This window comes from Chanos chanos, chromosome 3 (assembly GCF_902362185.1).
Source record: "Chanos chanos chromosome 3, fChaCha1.1, whole genome shotgun sequence".
NCBI classification, from domain to species: Eukaryota; Metazoa; Chordata; class Actinopteri; order Gonorynchiformes; family Chanidae; genus Chanos; species Chanos chanos.
In genome coordinates, this window is record NC_044497.1 from 3420643 (window position 1) to 3436098 (window position 15456).

General features: G+C 37.5%; 1 protein-coding gene across 1 annotated transcript; it reads left to right on the forward strand.

Moving 5' to 3' along the window:
* Positions 1–13720, forward strand: LOC115806355 (MORC family CW-type zinc finger protein 3-like). Its single transcript, XM_030767028.1, has 15 exons — positions 1–39; positions 2322–2394; positions 3118–3250; positions 4705–4931; positions 5559–5718; positions 5868–6015; positions 7092–7226; positions 7328–7444; positions 8210–8307; positions 8478–8585; positions 9081–9209; positions 9318–9380; positions 11968–12186; positions 12265–12387; positions 12970–13720. Exons 1-15 carry the CDS (start codon positions 1–3, stop codon positions 13718–13720), a joined length of 2523 nt encoding a protein of 840 aa, XP_030622888.1.
* Positions 13721–15456: the final 1736 nt, after the last annotated feature.

Sequence of the window (15456 nt, forward strand, 5' to 3'; positions counted from 1 at the left end):
ATGGCAGCACAAACAAATGGAAATATACCTGCTAGCAAGGTAAGTTATCATTCCAAAGTATTTTTAACAACGACTAATTTTTAGTTGTGCAGCAGTGACATCATCACTAACCATTAATTAACTGTGTTATCGTAACTGAATAAACCAGTTTTAATACTGCATAACTATGTTTCACATTCGAATGAATGAACTGAGCCCAGAAATTGTGGAAGGTTTAATCAACGGGACCTTTTTCATTTCCGCCAAAGAAAACCGTGGATTGTGACTTTCTCGCATAGCAAACGGTTTCGTTCATTCCTAAGAGAGGGTTGCACACGCACATAGCCCGGAATTGGTTTGGTACATCTGTCTCTGTTTCATTTTAATGTCACTTCCTATTATATAAGCCGATGCCCAACATAACAAATGTAATTGCAATTCACATGTCATTTTAAAGTGTAGTCTAGCCATTTTTTGAGCAGATGTTCCCTTTTTTTCAGTGGCACACGTCAAACCGATAGTTGTTACAATCTTATTGATAATGTCTGGTCATTTATAACAGCTATAATGAATCGTGAAACCGTTTTGAATATATGTCTTACAAAGGAAACACAGTGAATAGACTTCCAAACCCGTCGCTCTTATGTGAAAGTCAGTGTAGAGAATGATTTAAAGGTCTTATTGTTTTATTTAAGTTACTTTACTTTCGATTCATCACGTCAGCAATCGTAATATCTTTCGGCTTTGTGTTAAAAGTTTCGTTTCTCAGTAAACACCATTTTAGTAAACAAGCGTGCCCCTTGGTTAGGCGGTGACGGGGAACCAACCGCAGGTTTGAATCAGCAGAAGATCTAAAGTAAGACGTTGCTAGGGCAGCAAACTTGTATATCCTGTCTCATTTCCTCCAAAAACTAGTGAGACATTTTTTCTTTTTTTTTTTCTTTTTCATTACACACTCTAAAGAAACTCTTGAGATATTAATATATCTCTGTCATAATTGTTATCTCCAGAATGCATGAGGAAATGGCCATGTTGCCCACTCTCATCAACAAATAAATTTTGACTATTTTTACTATACTTTTTATGTAAGTGTAAAATCATGAAAACAAAAATAAAACAATTATGAGTAAAACATAAATGCAGTTTTTTGTGTAAAACTGGATGGGGACCGCATGCCAAATATTTTCAAATTAGAAATGACATTTTTGAAGAATTTATTTTATGGGCCTTAACTCAGTCAGTGGCTCACTGAGCTCTTCTTTACCTCAATTGATACTTAGGATTTTTTACCTTTTTATGACAAATTAATTATTTCTTAAAACAAACAAACAAACCATGTATTTTACCTCCCTAAAACTGAATGGGGAGCCCAAACTGCAAATTGTGGACCTACTATCTGCCTCTAATATTTAGCTACATTTACCACAATACCAAATGATAATGCTATAAATTTATAAATTTATTTATAAGTGCAGTTGTTATGAACATATTTTTGCAAGTCTTGTTTTACAACACAGGCCAGGTTTTTTTGGTGTGATTGAATTGCCTGAGATGATGAGCCACTTAGACTAGGACAGAAAAATGCCTGCAGAGAAAAGCAACATTCAGTTGAGTGTTCACTGTTCATCAGCTGAACTTTGAACTGTGCTGTGTGGTATGATTGTGTGGTCCAGACACACATACACACAGATATACACAGTCAAACTGATGCTTTGTAAGGGTGTACTCAAGCACTCCAGTGATAACTAATAGCGAAATTGTTCTAAATGTTCTGACTGTGGTAGGATACTCCGTTAGTTCTGTAACGTATTTGTTTTGATGGAATAATACTACAATTATTTCCTTTATTCATTGCTTTAGTTTGATTATTTATTTCTAATCAAATTCCTCAATAACATTACATAGTCAATTATACAGCCCTCTCATTTCAAACCCTGGTGCCCCATTCTCTCATTTGGCCCTGGTTTGTCTTACACAAACACACACACAAACACACACACACACACACACACACACACACACACACACACACACAGACAAACATATGCACACACATAAATTTGTATTAAAAAATTTGATTTTTTTGCCGAGAGCCATTTTTCCCCTCATATTCCACAGACTGAGACAAACAGATTTCTTTAGCCCAATATACCTCTGCCATCTTGGATTTTTTTTTTTTCGCTACTTCAACAGTTTTGCAAAATCAGTTAGGAGAAGTTGCTTTTTCAAAAGTAAAGGATAAAGAGAGACAGATTTGGCTTGAGGATGAATTGAATTGCTTGATCATTTACCTTGTTGTTTCATTATGACTCATTTTACTTTCCCCGGTTTCCTCTCTGCAGGTCAGTCCAAAATACCTTCACGCAAACTCAACCAGCCACACCTGGGCCTTTGGTGCTATCGCTGAGCTTATTGGTGAGACACATTATATGTATATGTGTGTGTGGCTGTGTGTGTGTGTGTATATATATATATATATATATATATATATATATATATATGTATGTATGTATGTATGTATGTATGTATGGGATAATTGTCCATACTGATGAGTAGAGAAGATGAACCCTAGTTGGAGGGATCTCCAATGTTCTGCTGCAGATCTCTTTTCCTTTTAAAATGAAAAAAATAAATAAATAAATAAACAAATAATTTAAGAAAAAAGAGAATTTTGTCTGGGACCAGAACTTTACACCATCAAGAGTATACAGAATGGTCTATGTCGCTACTGGAAATGACCATCCTTCACAGAGCATGACACAGCACACTAAATATGAAGTCTGATATAGCTCATGGCACACATCTCATTTAAGAGATAGAGTTAAGGGACTGTCTGTCAAGAGACAAGAGCTACCGAAAAGAACAGCATTTTCAGCAGCTCACATGTAGTTCTTCTGAAAACCGAAAAACAAGCCAATAAGTTGAGAATATGGAAACTTAGCACTCTGCATTATTTTGTCTCTTGACCTTGCTCTCCCAGTTCTACCCTGTCGATCCTTTCATTTATCAGTTTATACATTTTTAAGTTTGCTGAGAAACAATGCATGTATTTCCCTGGAATGCTATGATCCCAATATGCTGTTCATATTCTTTTTTTTTGTTTGTTTGTTTTTTGTTTTATTTTGTTTTTTTACTCAGACAATGCATATGACCCAGATGTGAGAGCAAAGAACTTCTGGATAGATAAGAAAGTGATCAAAGAAAAGATCTGTCTCACCTTCAGGGATAATGGAGTTGGCATGGACTATGAAAAAATGTACAAGATGCTCAGGTATGTCTGATAAACATGAAGAACTGCCCTTTGGCAAAAACTGAAAATGTCAGGGAAACTGTTGCCTTACTGATTGATTCTTGATGAACAAACCTTTTCTTTTGTTTTGTTTTATTTATTTATTTATTTATTTATTTATTTATTTATTTACTTTAACAAATCATCTTGATGAACCTGGTAAACACCCTTTCTACTCTGACCTACGAAAAATGAGGAGGGAACTATGCACCTATGTAATGGTCACACTCTGTAAATCTTCTGCACATGTTTGTATCATATAGCCTAACTTTAACTGTGATAATATCGGTATTGCTTTAAACATCATCCTTAAGACAACTGACAACAGTACATGTTATTCCAAACTTTAAGCAAGACTACTTGATTAAGGGCAAAGATGAATTTTTAGATAGTGGCCACCTGCAACCCCCATTAAGAAATAAACTTGGTAGATTTGTTAAATTTCCATGTTACATAGCCTATAAGCTCACGGTTTCATAAAGGCCCGGTTACAAGATAAGATGTTGATCAAGATACTAGTCTGTGTCCATAAGATACATAAAGCAAGACTATGGATTAATGAATTTGTGGCCACCTATTTTATAGTGTCTGCAAGAAAATTTCTCTCGATGTCCCACTCTACCTTATGAAATAGTTTGTGTAACTTATTTCATGCAGAAGTGGTACTTACTACCCAAATTTCAGAGACTTCGATTCTATTCAAAATACACATTGAGCATAACATATGCATTGCATGATATGTGTAATTGTCAGGTATGAGGGGAATTTCGAACAACACATGAAGTCATCTTACCTGCTTGCCTTTGTTGCAGATGGTGTATGACTTTCAAATTAAGCTCAGTAAAACAATGCTCTTATATAATATAATAAAAAAGCTGTTCAGCTGCACTTGAGTTTCTATATTCATTAAATGGTGAATGTGTTTGACCTGATGGTCAGGCCATACTGTTGCAGTGTAATAATGTTATACTTTTGGAGATAATCAGATTTGCAACCAGAGCAGCTTATTGTAAGTTATTGCAATGGCTTGTTATGTTATAAATATCGACAGTCTTAGTAATACCACCCAAGCAAATTGTTTTGTAAAGAACCCAGATATCTGAGTAAGATTCAGCAAACAAAATGCATTTCCAGGCCTTGGTCACCATATTGTGGTTCATGCACTCTCTGGCCATTGTATGTTTCTGAATACTGGAAATAAGCAGAGAGAGCAGTGGCTTTACTGTTCTAATTGCGCTAAATAAATCTCAGTTGCTTTTTCAGTAATGTGGCTATCATGTGCGTTCATGGCCAGAGTCAGTTACTGACTACATTCCGCAGTAGGATCCAACACACCCATGCTTTTCATCCTCTGCATTTACTTTCTGCTATATCTGTTTCTCATCTTTACCATTTATCTCTAACTCTTCTTCTCTTGTTTGCTCACACTTTTACAGTTTTGGCTTCAGTGAGAAGGAGGAAATAGATGGTCATGCTCCAGTAGGTCGCTATGGTAATGGGTTCAAGTCAGGCTCTATGCGACTGGGGAAGGACGCCATCGTGTTTTCGAAGACCAAGGAGACCATGTGTGTGGGCCTGCTCTCCCAGACATACTTAGAGGAGATAGGAGCTGAGAACATCATCGTTCCCATAGTCACTTTCACAGATAGTGGGAAGAACCAGAGTATCCTAACTGGGAGGAGAAATGTTGACCTGCAATGAAACAGAATACTATTAAGGAGAGAGACATATATATATAGATATAGAGAGACATAAGACAAAAAGAGCAGATATCCTTACAGAGAGAATAGTTTATCTTCATGAAAAATGTCTCATCTATCCACAATGTGGGTTTTAAGCTCACAATTTGTGAAAAGGCAGTTGATGTATCCAATGAGATATTTGCATTCCCAAATCAAAGTAAAATTTAAAGGGGTAAATGACGGAGACCAAAGATGTGTAGGAGACAAAATATTAATAAATAGGCAATAAGGCAAGACACCTTGTTTGCTTTAACCGTAGTTAATTAGCTTGCTTCACTTGTGGTCAGTGTTTTTTTTTTTTTTTTAAACAGGATTTCTGAGTTACATGATCTGATCATGCATTAGCATGTTGACAAAACGTAAGAGAGCATAACATATGAATATAAGATACATGATTCAGCCATGTTTCAATGTTAATCTTTATTAAATTCAGCCTTGTAATTTGTCAGACCTAGCTATTCATATGTACATAGTGATTAACTTAGATACAAAGCTGTGGCTGTTCTGGGTGCAGTGAGTCCTTTATTGACCCTTGACCTGTGAACCAGTCCAAGCCTCCCCAGAGCATGCAGATTGTCTGAGGGACATTCTGAAGCACTCTCTGTTCCAGAATGTAGAGGAACTGCGGAAACAATTCCAGGCAATCAGTACACGAAGCCAGACGTATGAGAAAACGGGAACATACATCATCATCTGGAACCTCCGCAAGTAAGAACATCGGTCTGATAAAGAGTGAGAATGAATACAAATAAGAGAGGAGAATAGATTAAATTCAGTGCTTGTCTAATATGATACACTTACTGAGATGCCCTTGTATTCAAGTCTGTTATATATAACATATCTTTTCCTATCAACAGAACATCAGAAAGGCCAACAGAGTTTGACTTTGATGAGAACCGCTTCGATATCAGGATCCCAGCAGATCAGCATGAAAACAAGAAAAAGACTTTCACAAAACCAGAGCGTGTCTTGCAATCCGTCCCTGAAAGTGACTACTCTCTGCGGGTAATAAAACTAAAGATAATACTGGGTTCATCACTATGATTGAGCAATATCACTATGAGTAAAAAGAGTGGTCTTACACTCAGCTGACACATGGACAGTACAGTACCTTCTGAATTACCTGGAGGTGCAGCTGCATTTTATTCAAAATGTTCTATTTAATACTCGCAAGCAAATGATCATTTCTGAGGCATAAAGAAGTTACACTTAAAATGTATGCTGATGGTACACAAGGAGTCCAAGACAGTGGATTCACTTTGTAACAAAAATTAAAGTTACAAAAATGTTTAGCAAAAAAGCAAGCCATCAAAACAAAAATAGCCATTATTCCTACATTGTACTGAAATAGTAAACAGCTGCAATTGATGCTCACAAAAGTGCAACAGAAATGTGACTTATTTTAGTAATTACACTAATTTTAATTATATAGCCATGGTATTGGCATTGAGCCCCATTAGAAGACCATTGCATTGTGCCTATGTGCACTGCATCTGTGCTCTCCATGAGTGAGATTCTAACCAGCAAACCTCTGATTCCTGGCATGGAGTCCTCACTTAATGAGCCACTGTCATACCTGCAGAAACGGTTCAGTTCTCTGTGCCCCTTTTAAAGCATCTTTTTTCAAATGGGTTTCTGAAAGGATTATGTAAAGCAAATCACAAGTCTAGTTTGTCTTGCAGATTTTGTGAATATTTCTGTTGTGTACAGTGAATCGATTGAATGACTGAATATGACTAAATTTTAGCTTTAGTGTCAAAACCCATTTTGTCATACAACTCCTGAATTTGAATGAACTTACATGTTATGTAGAACTCCACCATGCAGAAGACAGCTGCCATGATGTAACAATAGAACGTTTTCTGAAACAAATTATGGTTTCTGTGACGACTCCTGATAGAACTGCTTGGCAACTTCCAGCTGTAACTCATCAATGTAAAGTATTAGTTTGGCCCTATTGATCAAAATTTATGTAATTCATTACAGTAATGCAGTGGGGTAAGTAGGAGTGTTGTAGTGGATTTTTAGTAATCAGATCTGAATTACCAGATGTGCAATACTGTATTTGTGTTGGGTCTCAGGCATACTGCAGCATTCTGTACATGAAGCCCAGGATGCAGATCAACATTCGGGGAAAGAGGGTAGACACGCAGCTCATCTCCAAGAGTCTGGCATTCACCCGAAGGTATTTCTACAGTCCCAGCTGCCGTCCATCTGTATCCTTATAACTAGATCACAACGACAAACCAAAACAGCCATGAAATTTAGTACACTTTAGTACATGCATTCTTATCGTGTCCTTAAGTCAAATTTTCAGAAACGTGTTCCGATCAATTTTGGGTTCAACACCAAAAGCAAAGAGCATTATGGACTCATGATATACAACAACAACCGACTCATAATATCCTACAAGCGCATTGGCTGCCAACTCATGGTATGTGCCTTTTCTTTAGCAAGTTTATTTTAGACAAACATTTGGAACTCTGAAACGCTGCTTTTCATCATCAAAACAGCAAAAGGTTTAGAACTGTCATTTGTCAGCAGTTATGTGCTTGTGTGATAGAGCAAGAGGAGTTTGGAAACACAACAGCTTCACATGTATATCTTTTCCATTCAGCAGTCAATAGTTAGCCATATCAAGCATAATATGATGACATGAGCCTAATGCATAGGTTTGATTTTAATGAATGGGACATGCTGACACCACCATCAGACACACCCTTCCTGTAATGCATGGGCAGCAGACTCCCCCTCCAACTAAAACAACTGTTTTATGGCAATAAATACCATATGTTGATTAAAATTTCATAATATATTAGTTACTGGTTGTTTGCAGCGTCATTTTCATACATGGGCTAAAGTTTTAAGTAATAGGCCTAACAATATCTTTTTCTGCTATGTTTTTTTTTTTTTTTTTCTGTGAATTGACAGTTTGGACTTCTGGGGCACAATATTTGACACAGTCATGTGAATTTTGCCATGTGGCAGCTCCATTTTCCTCTTAATACCTCTGTTACCTCTGCTACTCCAGTGTTATTATGATGTAACAGATACAATCTTTCTTATAAGAGTAGTGCACAGTGTATAAACTGTTGAAGAAACTGTCTTTATTTTCTGTCTTTATTTTTCTCTTCTTTGTGGGAGAACTGTAGAGTGTCATGTGTGTGAATGAACATCTGTCCACTTCTTCTTTTGTCAGCCCAGTGATGAGGGAGTGGGAGTCATTGGTGTGATCGAGTGTGATTTCCTCACACCAACACACAATAAGCAGGACTTTGATAACACAGTAGATTACAGGTCTGTTTGAGGGACAGCTTCTCTTCACTCAGTTTGTCAGTATGAGATGAAAATGATCATTTTACTCAAATTATTCTATAGTTCAAAGACATAATGGATTTTTTTGAGTGTTTTGTGGTGATCATGCATAGTCATATTTGATTACCTGTTCACTGGTTTCTACTGTACAGAAGAACCATTAGAAATCTGGAGACAAAGTTGAAGGAATACTGGAAAAAAGTCTGTGCTGAGAACAATTCAGGGGATCCAAACAGCTCTGGACCTGTTGAGGACATGATGTAAGTCTCCTCTGCTATCTCTCTGTTGCTACTCTCTGTTGCTACTCAAGAAACTACTAACTAACAAGTCCTTTTATAGTTGCAGACAGATTGTAGGGGAGAGCACACTCCCTCAAGCAGCACCATTCAACTCTTACTGTGAAGAAAATCACTGAATACACATATGTTGCTCACGTAATTAAAATTGAAGGAGTCCTGACCATAATAAAGAATAAAAAATGTTGAATTTTGTGTACTTTAATTGCTCCCCATTCTACTCAGAAAGTTTTGACCCCAAAAAATCTCTTATTCATAAGAACTTTGTGCAGTTGTCACCTATCTTGTTACACATGCTCTCTGTGTGACCGCAGAGCCGCATTTCATATCTGATATATGAGTGAAATATTTCACCTGTTTCATTCTCTATGAATGAGTCTAATAAGGCTAGCACTGCATTTGTAATTTTTGTGTTTGGTTTGTGCGTGTTTGTGTGTTGGTGTGCGTGATGTTTTGCAGGGAACGTCCAGACCAGATTTGGAAGCAGTGCAGCGATTGCCTTAAGTGGCGGAAATTGCCAGACAACACTAATCCTGACCGGGTCCCTGAGGAATGGTCCTGCAGTATGAACCCTAATAAACAGTTCAGGTAATTTACTTGTCCCAAGTGTATCTCTCCTTCATACTGTTTGTGTGTATGTGTGTGTGTGTGTGTGTGAACGTGTCTCTCTCTGTTGACCTTTTTGGTCTTTTTCAGCTCTTGTGATGTTCCAGAGGAACAGGAAGATTCGGGCGATGAGGAGCAGACCCACCTGAAACAGTGAGTTCAAATACACCGTACTTCTGTCTTAACTCACAAACAGTGACCATAAAATGCTCCAACACTGAGCAAAATTCTAGATTAACACTAATAGCATCCACTGAAAACTTTATATCATTCCAATAATGTCCACATAGTCAGAGGAAGACTGCAAAATACTGTACAGGTAGATGTGACACCATGTAAGTTGATGGCTGAAACAAATGACTTGAGTTAAACAAATTTAAGTGAAAGAAACATCACAGAGGGATAAGATTGTTTTAACTTAGGTATCGACTTAGCCATGCTATAGCTTGAAACTGTCACAAAGCATTAATAGTTTAAAACCGTTTCATGTCCCATAAATGTACTGTGGTTGGTGAAAATGCTGAGTAGACTTATTTAGGAAAATCTAAATACTGATATCTCTATGAATGTGATTATGAAAAGCCAGACCAGTTTCCAAGTGTAATCTCTCAGAGGAATGGACCACAGCAGCACTTAATGAGTTGCAGCCACTTGTAGCTGCATTATTTAATCATGTTATGTGCACTGCTCTGTAAAAATTAAGAAGTAAACCACCAACTAATTGCCAATTGAAAGATAACAAAGTCTATCAGTGGTAAATTCTGATTTTCTACGTTTATGTGTATATTCATATTCTGTGTTTCTAGGTACTGTTTTAACTGCAATTTCTGAACTGATTGTAAATACATTTAATTATACCACTGATCTCTACCATTGGTGTAGTGCAGCTATTCAGCTTCATAGTACATATATGGATTGGTCCAAAAACTCTAAATGGGAACTTGAACCGATACTCATGTGTAAGTTTGATAGATAGATAGATAGATAGATAGATAGATAGATAGATAGATAGATAGATAGATAGATAGATAGATAGATAGACAGAAAGGAACACAGAAAGAGAGAAAGAAGGAAATGTTTAATGTTTATGTTTAAGATATCTTAAATCTATGAATATTTTACAGTTAATATTTCAGAAACTTTTTTACGCTTCTTGTTATTCATCTGAACAAGTCAGACAAATATGGTAGCTTTACATGGTCATAAGACTTTGTGTGATTGGAGATATTTAACTGAATGCTACATCACATTAACTCATAATGTTTACATCAGTCTTTTGAGTCTCTGAGGGGTTGCAGTCTGGTGATAGTGATGCTTTTTTTTCACACAGGGAGAAACAGAGTCCAAGGAAGAAAAGTAATCAACAGGTAAAATTTGTGTGTTGTATATGTTCTGTTAGATCTAAATTTGTGGTTAGAAATTAGCCTTCTTTATGACTGTTAATGAACCAGGTTGACTTAGTGAAGTTGTAAATGATAGTGATAATTGAGTGATGTCAAGGACTGTTTTGAGAATTATGTCATAAAGTGATGTGTTACATTCTCCTAGTCTAACCATTTAGCTTTATCGGTTTGTTTTTGCTGACTGCTCAGTTAGTTGTTGTATTAAGAGCTGAATGAGGGAGTGAACAGAGATTTGTTTGACCACTTTATCAAAACCTATCATCACCACATAGTGTTCAGCAGTGTCTTTGCTCCAAGAATAACCTGAACCTCACTTTCTCTTTCACTGTGCTCACTGTATCCCCAGACTACCCAAACTCCCAGCCCTCGTAAACATACTGGTGAGCAGATTCTCCCACCGTTTGTGTGTGTGTGTGGGTATGTGTGTGTGTGTGTGTATATATATATTGGTTCACAAAATTTCCAAATACATTGTGTTAAATTTTAAATGATTTTACATCAACTAGACTTGCTTGTTACATTCTTTATCCATTTGAGTAATTTGTCTATATGCTCTGAAAAGCACTACTGTATAAATCCTAAGTAATGTACTTATGTGTGAGCATCTGTAAGTTGAACTTATGTCAGGACTGGAGGAATAGACTTATGGATTTCACAACCATCATGTTGTACCTTTTGTGTCTCACATTTATTGTAACTGCCATTAGGTCCTGAGGGGAGAGCAAATTAGCAAATTGTTTAGTCATTCACACTAGATCCCCCACCAGGCCAGTGGCACACTGTATGAAAACGCCTGCATAAAACTCACATTCCTTGTTACTTAAAATTCATTAGAGTTATGACAAATCCTGTTGGTGTTGACTGGAAACTTTACTTTTGTCCCACCCAGCCTCCGCCTCATCCCAGTCACACCTCAGCACCCCAACGAGGTATCTCTCTCTCTCTCTCTCTCTCTCTCTCTCTCTCTCTCTCACTGGTCCTTTGACCAGGCACTGGTCCTTTGACCAAATCTTCCAGGCAGAGAAAATGGGGGATTCATGATGACATGGGTACTATTTCAATATATAGGTCCATCATGACAGACCACAGTTTAATCACTTCTGAAATATGGCTTTATTTCTGAAAGGTGAAAAGGCAAAATTACCTTTAGTCAGTTATCTAGATGCTTTGTGATTAGTGTGCCAATTCAGCTGAGTAAGCACTGGAAACAGAACAGAAATTAGGCATTTCTTAGTCAGTGTGCAAAACAGAACGAGGACCCAATTTGACACATTTTATTTTTTATAAAACTATATATCTCATCTTCAGTTACTGAAATCTCAATGTCTTTTCCTCAGTCCCAAGAAAAAAGCTGGTCACAAGGCTACCCTAAGAAAGACAGGGGTGAAAAGAGCAAAACAGAGTGAGTTTGGTGATGAGAGTGACTCTGAGAAACCTCCAACATTCACCTCAATGCCAATCAACTCTGAAAATGATGATGACGATGACGATGTGGTTGAGGTGGGGCAAACCCAGTGTGACGACAGCATGATGGATACAAAGCAGGAGCGGAGAAGGTGTGAATCATGAACACTCTGACACAGTTGTAGACATAATGGTTTTCATTTTATGAAATCTCTATTTCTTTTCCTCAGTCTTCGGAAAAGGAGAGGTCGCAAGGTGTTGGAAAATGATGATGATGATGATGATGATGTGGTTGAGGTGGAGCAGACCCAGTGTGATGACAGCATGATGGATACAAATCAGGAGAGGAGAAGGTGTGTATCATAAACACTCTATGAGGCTGGATGCATGTATTGAATAGTGTATGAAGTTGATTTCCAACATTAGATAGCTGAACAAGCCAGGATCAGAATACAGTAAACAGGCGCATACACACAAGTATAAGAATCATAATCAGAGAACCACAAAGCTGATACACAAAGTATAGTATTAGACAGGATATGCATGGTAAACTAGGCTTGGTGCACTCAGAGGGAATGAAAGACTTGGCAAAGAACGGGTGAAACATGGAATATATATATATGAATGAGTCAGTGAGTAAGAGACAGGTGTAAGTTCACAGGCTAAACGAGGCGGTGTTTGATAGGCCGGCAAAGTTGAGCGTTGAGTTGCTTAAACAGACTGAGGCAGACACAGAGTGTTGACAGTGTGAGGAACAGGATGGACAGACTGGGTCAGTGTTCAGCTGAGCAAGGACTGGAAATAGAATATAAATCTGACATATTTTAGTATGTGTGGGGAGGAGAATAAGTAGTCAGATAGACTTTGTACACTGATCACACATTCACTGATGAACCATTTTAAAATATCCATCAATTTCTCTTCCCCTCTATCAGGGCGAAGAGATTTCTTACTTCTCCCAAAGAAAATAAGGGGGTGAAGAGAAGCAAAGGGAGTGATGGTGGCCATGCTGATATCTCTGAAACACCTCCAACCTTCAGCTCAATGCCAGAACTTCACATAACATCAGTGTCCCTCAGCACTGTCAATTATGGTGAGGGGGAGCAGAATGGGTGTGATAGCAGCCTTAATGAAGGACAGAAGGAGCAAGGTGGGAGCGAAGACGGCCTTAGGGAAAGACAGGAGGAGCAGAGTGGGGGTGAGGACAGTCTTCAGCAGGGACAGAAGGAGCAGAATGAATGTGATGACATCCCAAAGGAAGTACACAAAGAACAGAGTGAGTATGACGACATTCTGAGGAAAAAGCAGGAGGAGCAGACCACGTACTGTAGAGAGCTGGAGAAACTCCTCAGTCTGGGTCAGAGCTCACTCCTTAGAATGCAGCAGCAGCAGGAGTTACTGAAGCTCCTGAAGACTACAATTCAGGAGAGAGATGACCTCCAGAAACTACTGAAGGCAACACGCCAAGACAGAGATGACCTCCAGAAAAAACTCACGATGCTACTGACGACAACATGCCAGGAGAGAGACAGCCTCCATAAGCAACTAAAGACAACATGCCAGGAGAGAGACGACCTCCAGAAACAGATAAACACTCTCAAACAGCAGATAGAACAGCTTCAGAGTAGAAACATGAAAGAGACCTGTGACTCAAACACACAGATGCAGAGAACTGAGACATATTGACAACTCTACCCAGAGTAAAAAAAAAAAAAAAAAATGAAATGCCTGGACAGGAAAGGAATGCACTTGTGCAAAAGAAAAGAGATTGACAGGGTGGTGATTTATCTTTCTGTTTAAAGCTCTTGCCTTTGACCTTAATCCGATATGAAACATAGATAAAACACAGGAAAAAGATTCAATATTAGCATAGAAGTAGCTTTGTTAATGTAAAATGATTTAATCTTCGTAAATGTTTGTTGTTTCTGTCTTCATATGATGATTATTCATGCTGAAAAGCTTGTTTTCGATCAGGATTAGTTTACACAGCAACTTTTGCAGTCAGTTTTCCATATTACTGTTTGCAGTTTAGGAGTAATTCTTCAACTATGGTTCATTTTGGTCAGGAAAAATGTAGCATTTAGCATCTTATTTTCTTTTTATTTTCTTTTAATGCATTGCTATGGTTTACTTCTCCATTTTGTAGAAACATCCTGATTAGTGGCTGTGATGATTTTGTTAAATAATATATAGTTCACTCTAATATTAAGAGGAAATCATAATTTCTTATTGTGGAAATGACATTTGTCATATTTCTTTTAAAATCTATGATATGCTTGCCTGCTAATGTCAGCTTCAGAGTTATCATTAAATATACAAAAAATCACAATATTACATGAAATTGGTACAGATGTTTTGACATTCATATGAAATATGAGCTGCTTGGAAATGACACCCAATAAACATACTCTCAATTTAACTCATATTTACCCTGAGTTTTCCTCTTTGTATTACCCCCTATGGAGGTCACTCTCTTCTCCAGCCATGTGTTCTCCTGTTGAGTGGCTGTTACTATGGTTACCAGGTATACAAACCCACAAACATGGTCCCAGAATTCTATTTAGTACAGTGTGGTGGAAATGACAGTGAACCCATGCGGCAGAGGTTCTTTGAAAAATACCAGAAAATAAAAAGACCGCATTTGATGGTTGGATGTGCTCCTCTTTTTACTTTTGGACCTGTGGTTAAGTGAACGACTGTGAGTTAGAAAAGCATTTATGACTGCTTCTTTAAATGGGTGTCATTAAAGTCTGGGGCCGAAATTAAAACAAAAAACAAAAAACCCTTGACCAGTATGTACATCATGTGCTTTTACTTGAACATGAATGCAAAACGACATGCAGACAAAAGGCGAGAACACTGACATCATGATGTGACAAATAAGTTATTTTTGTGAAAGTCTTTATGTCGGCATGCGAAATTCAAACTTCCAATTTCGACTACGTCAGTCGCACTAATTTATATTGTCATTGAAATTGCAAGGTAATAATGAAAAACAAGGATTGTTCCATTTCAACTCAGGAGCTGCTTACTATTATGTCATTATGATGTTATTGCTATAAATTATTATGTCAGCAGCCAACCTACCCTAGGGAATCATCAGGCAGTTTCGTTTTACATTTCGTGATAATGTTGTTTACTTAATAAACACCATTTTGGTAAGTTGTCGTGCTCTAAACACAATGATACTGTACTGCATGCTTCAATAAACATAAGCGACATAAAGGGACACGCCCGTACGCACACTTGTGTACCTAATCTAATTTCTTACGACCATTGCTAGAATATTAATATTTGCCCTTGTTTTCTTTTACGCACACATTAAGATGTCTGGAGCCTTATTTATTTTCATTATTAAAGCACAAAATAATAACAAAAGCAGCACGCTCTCAACCTAATGGATTAGGAACCACTCCCGAGTG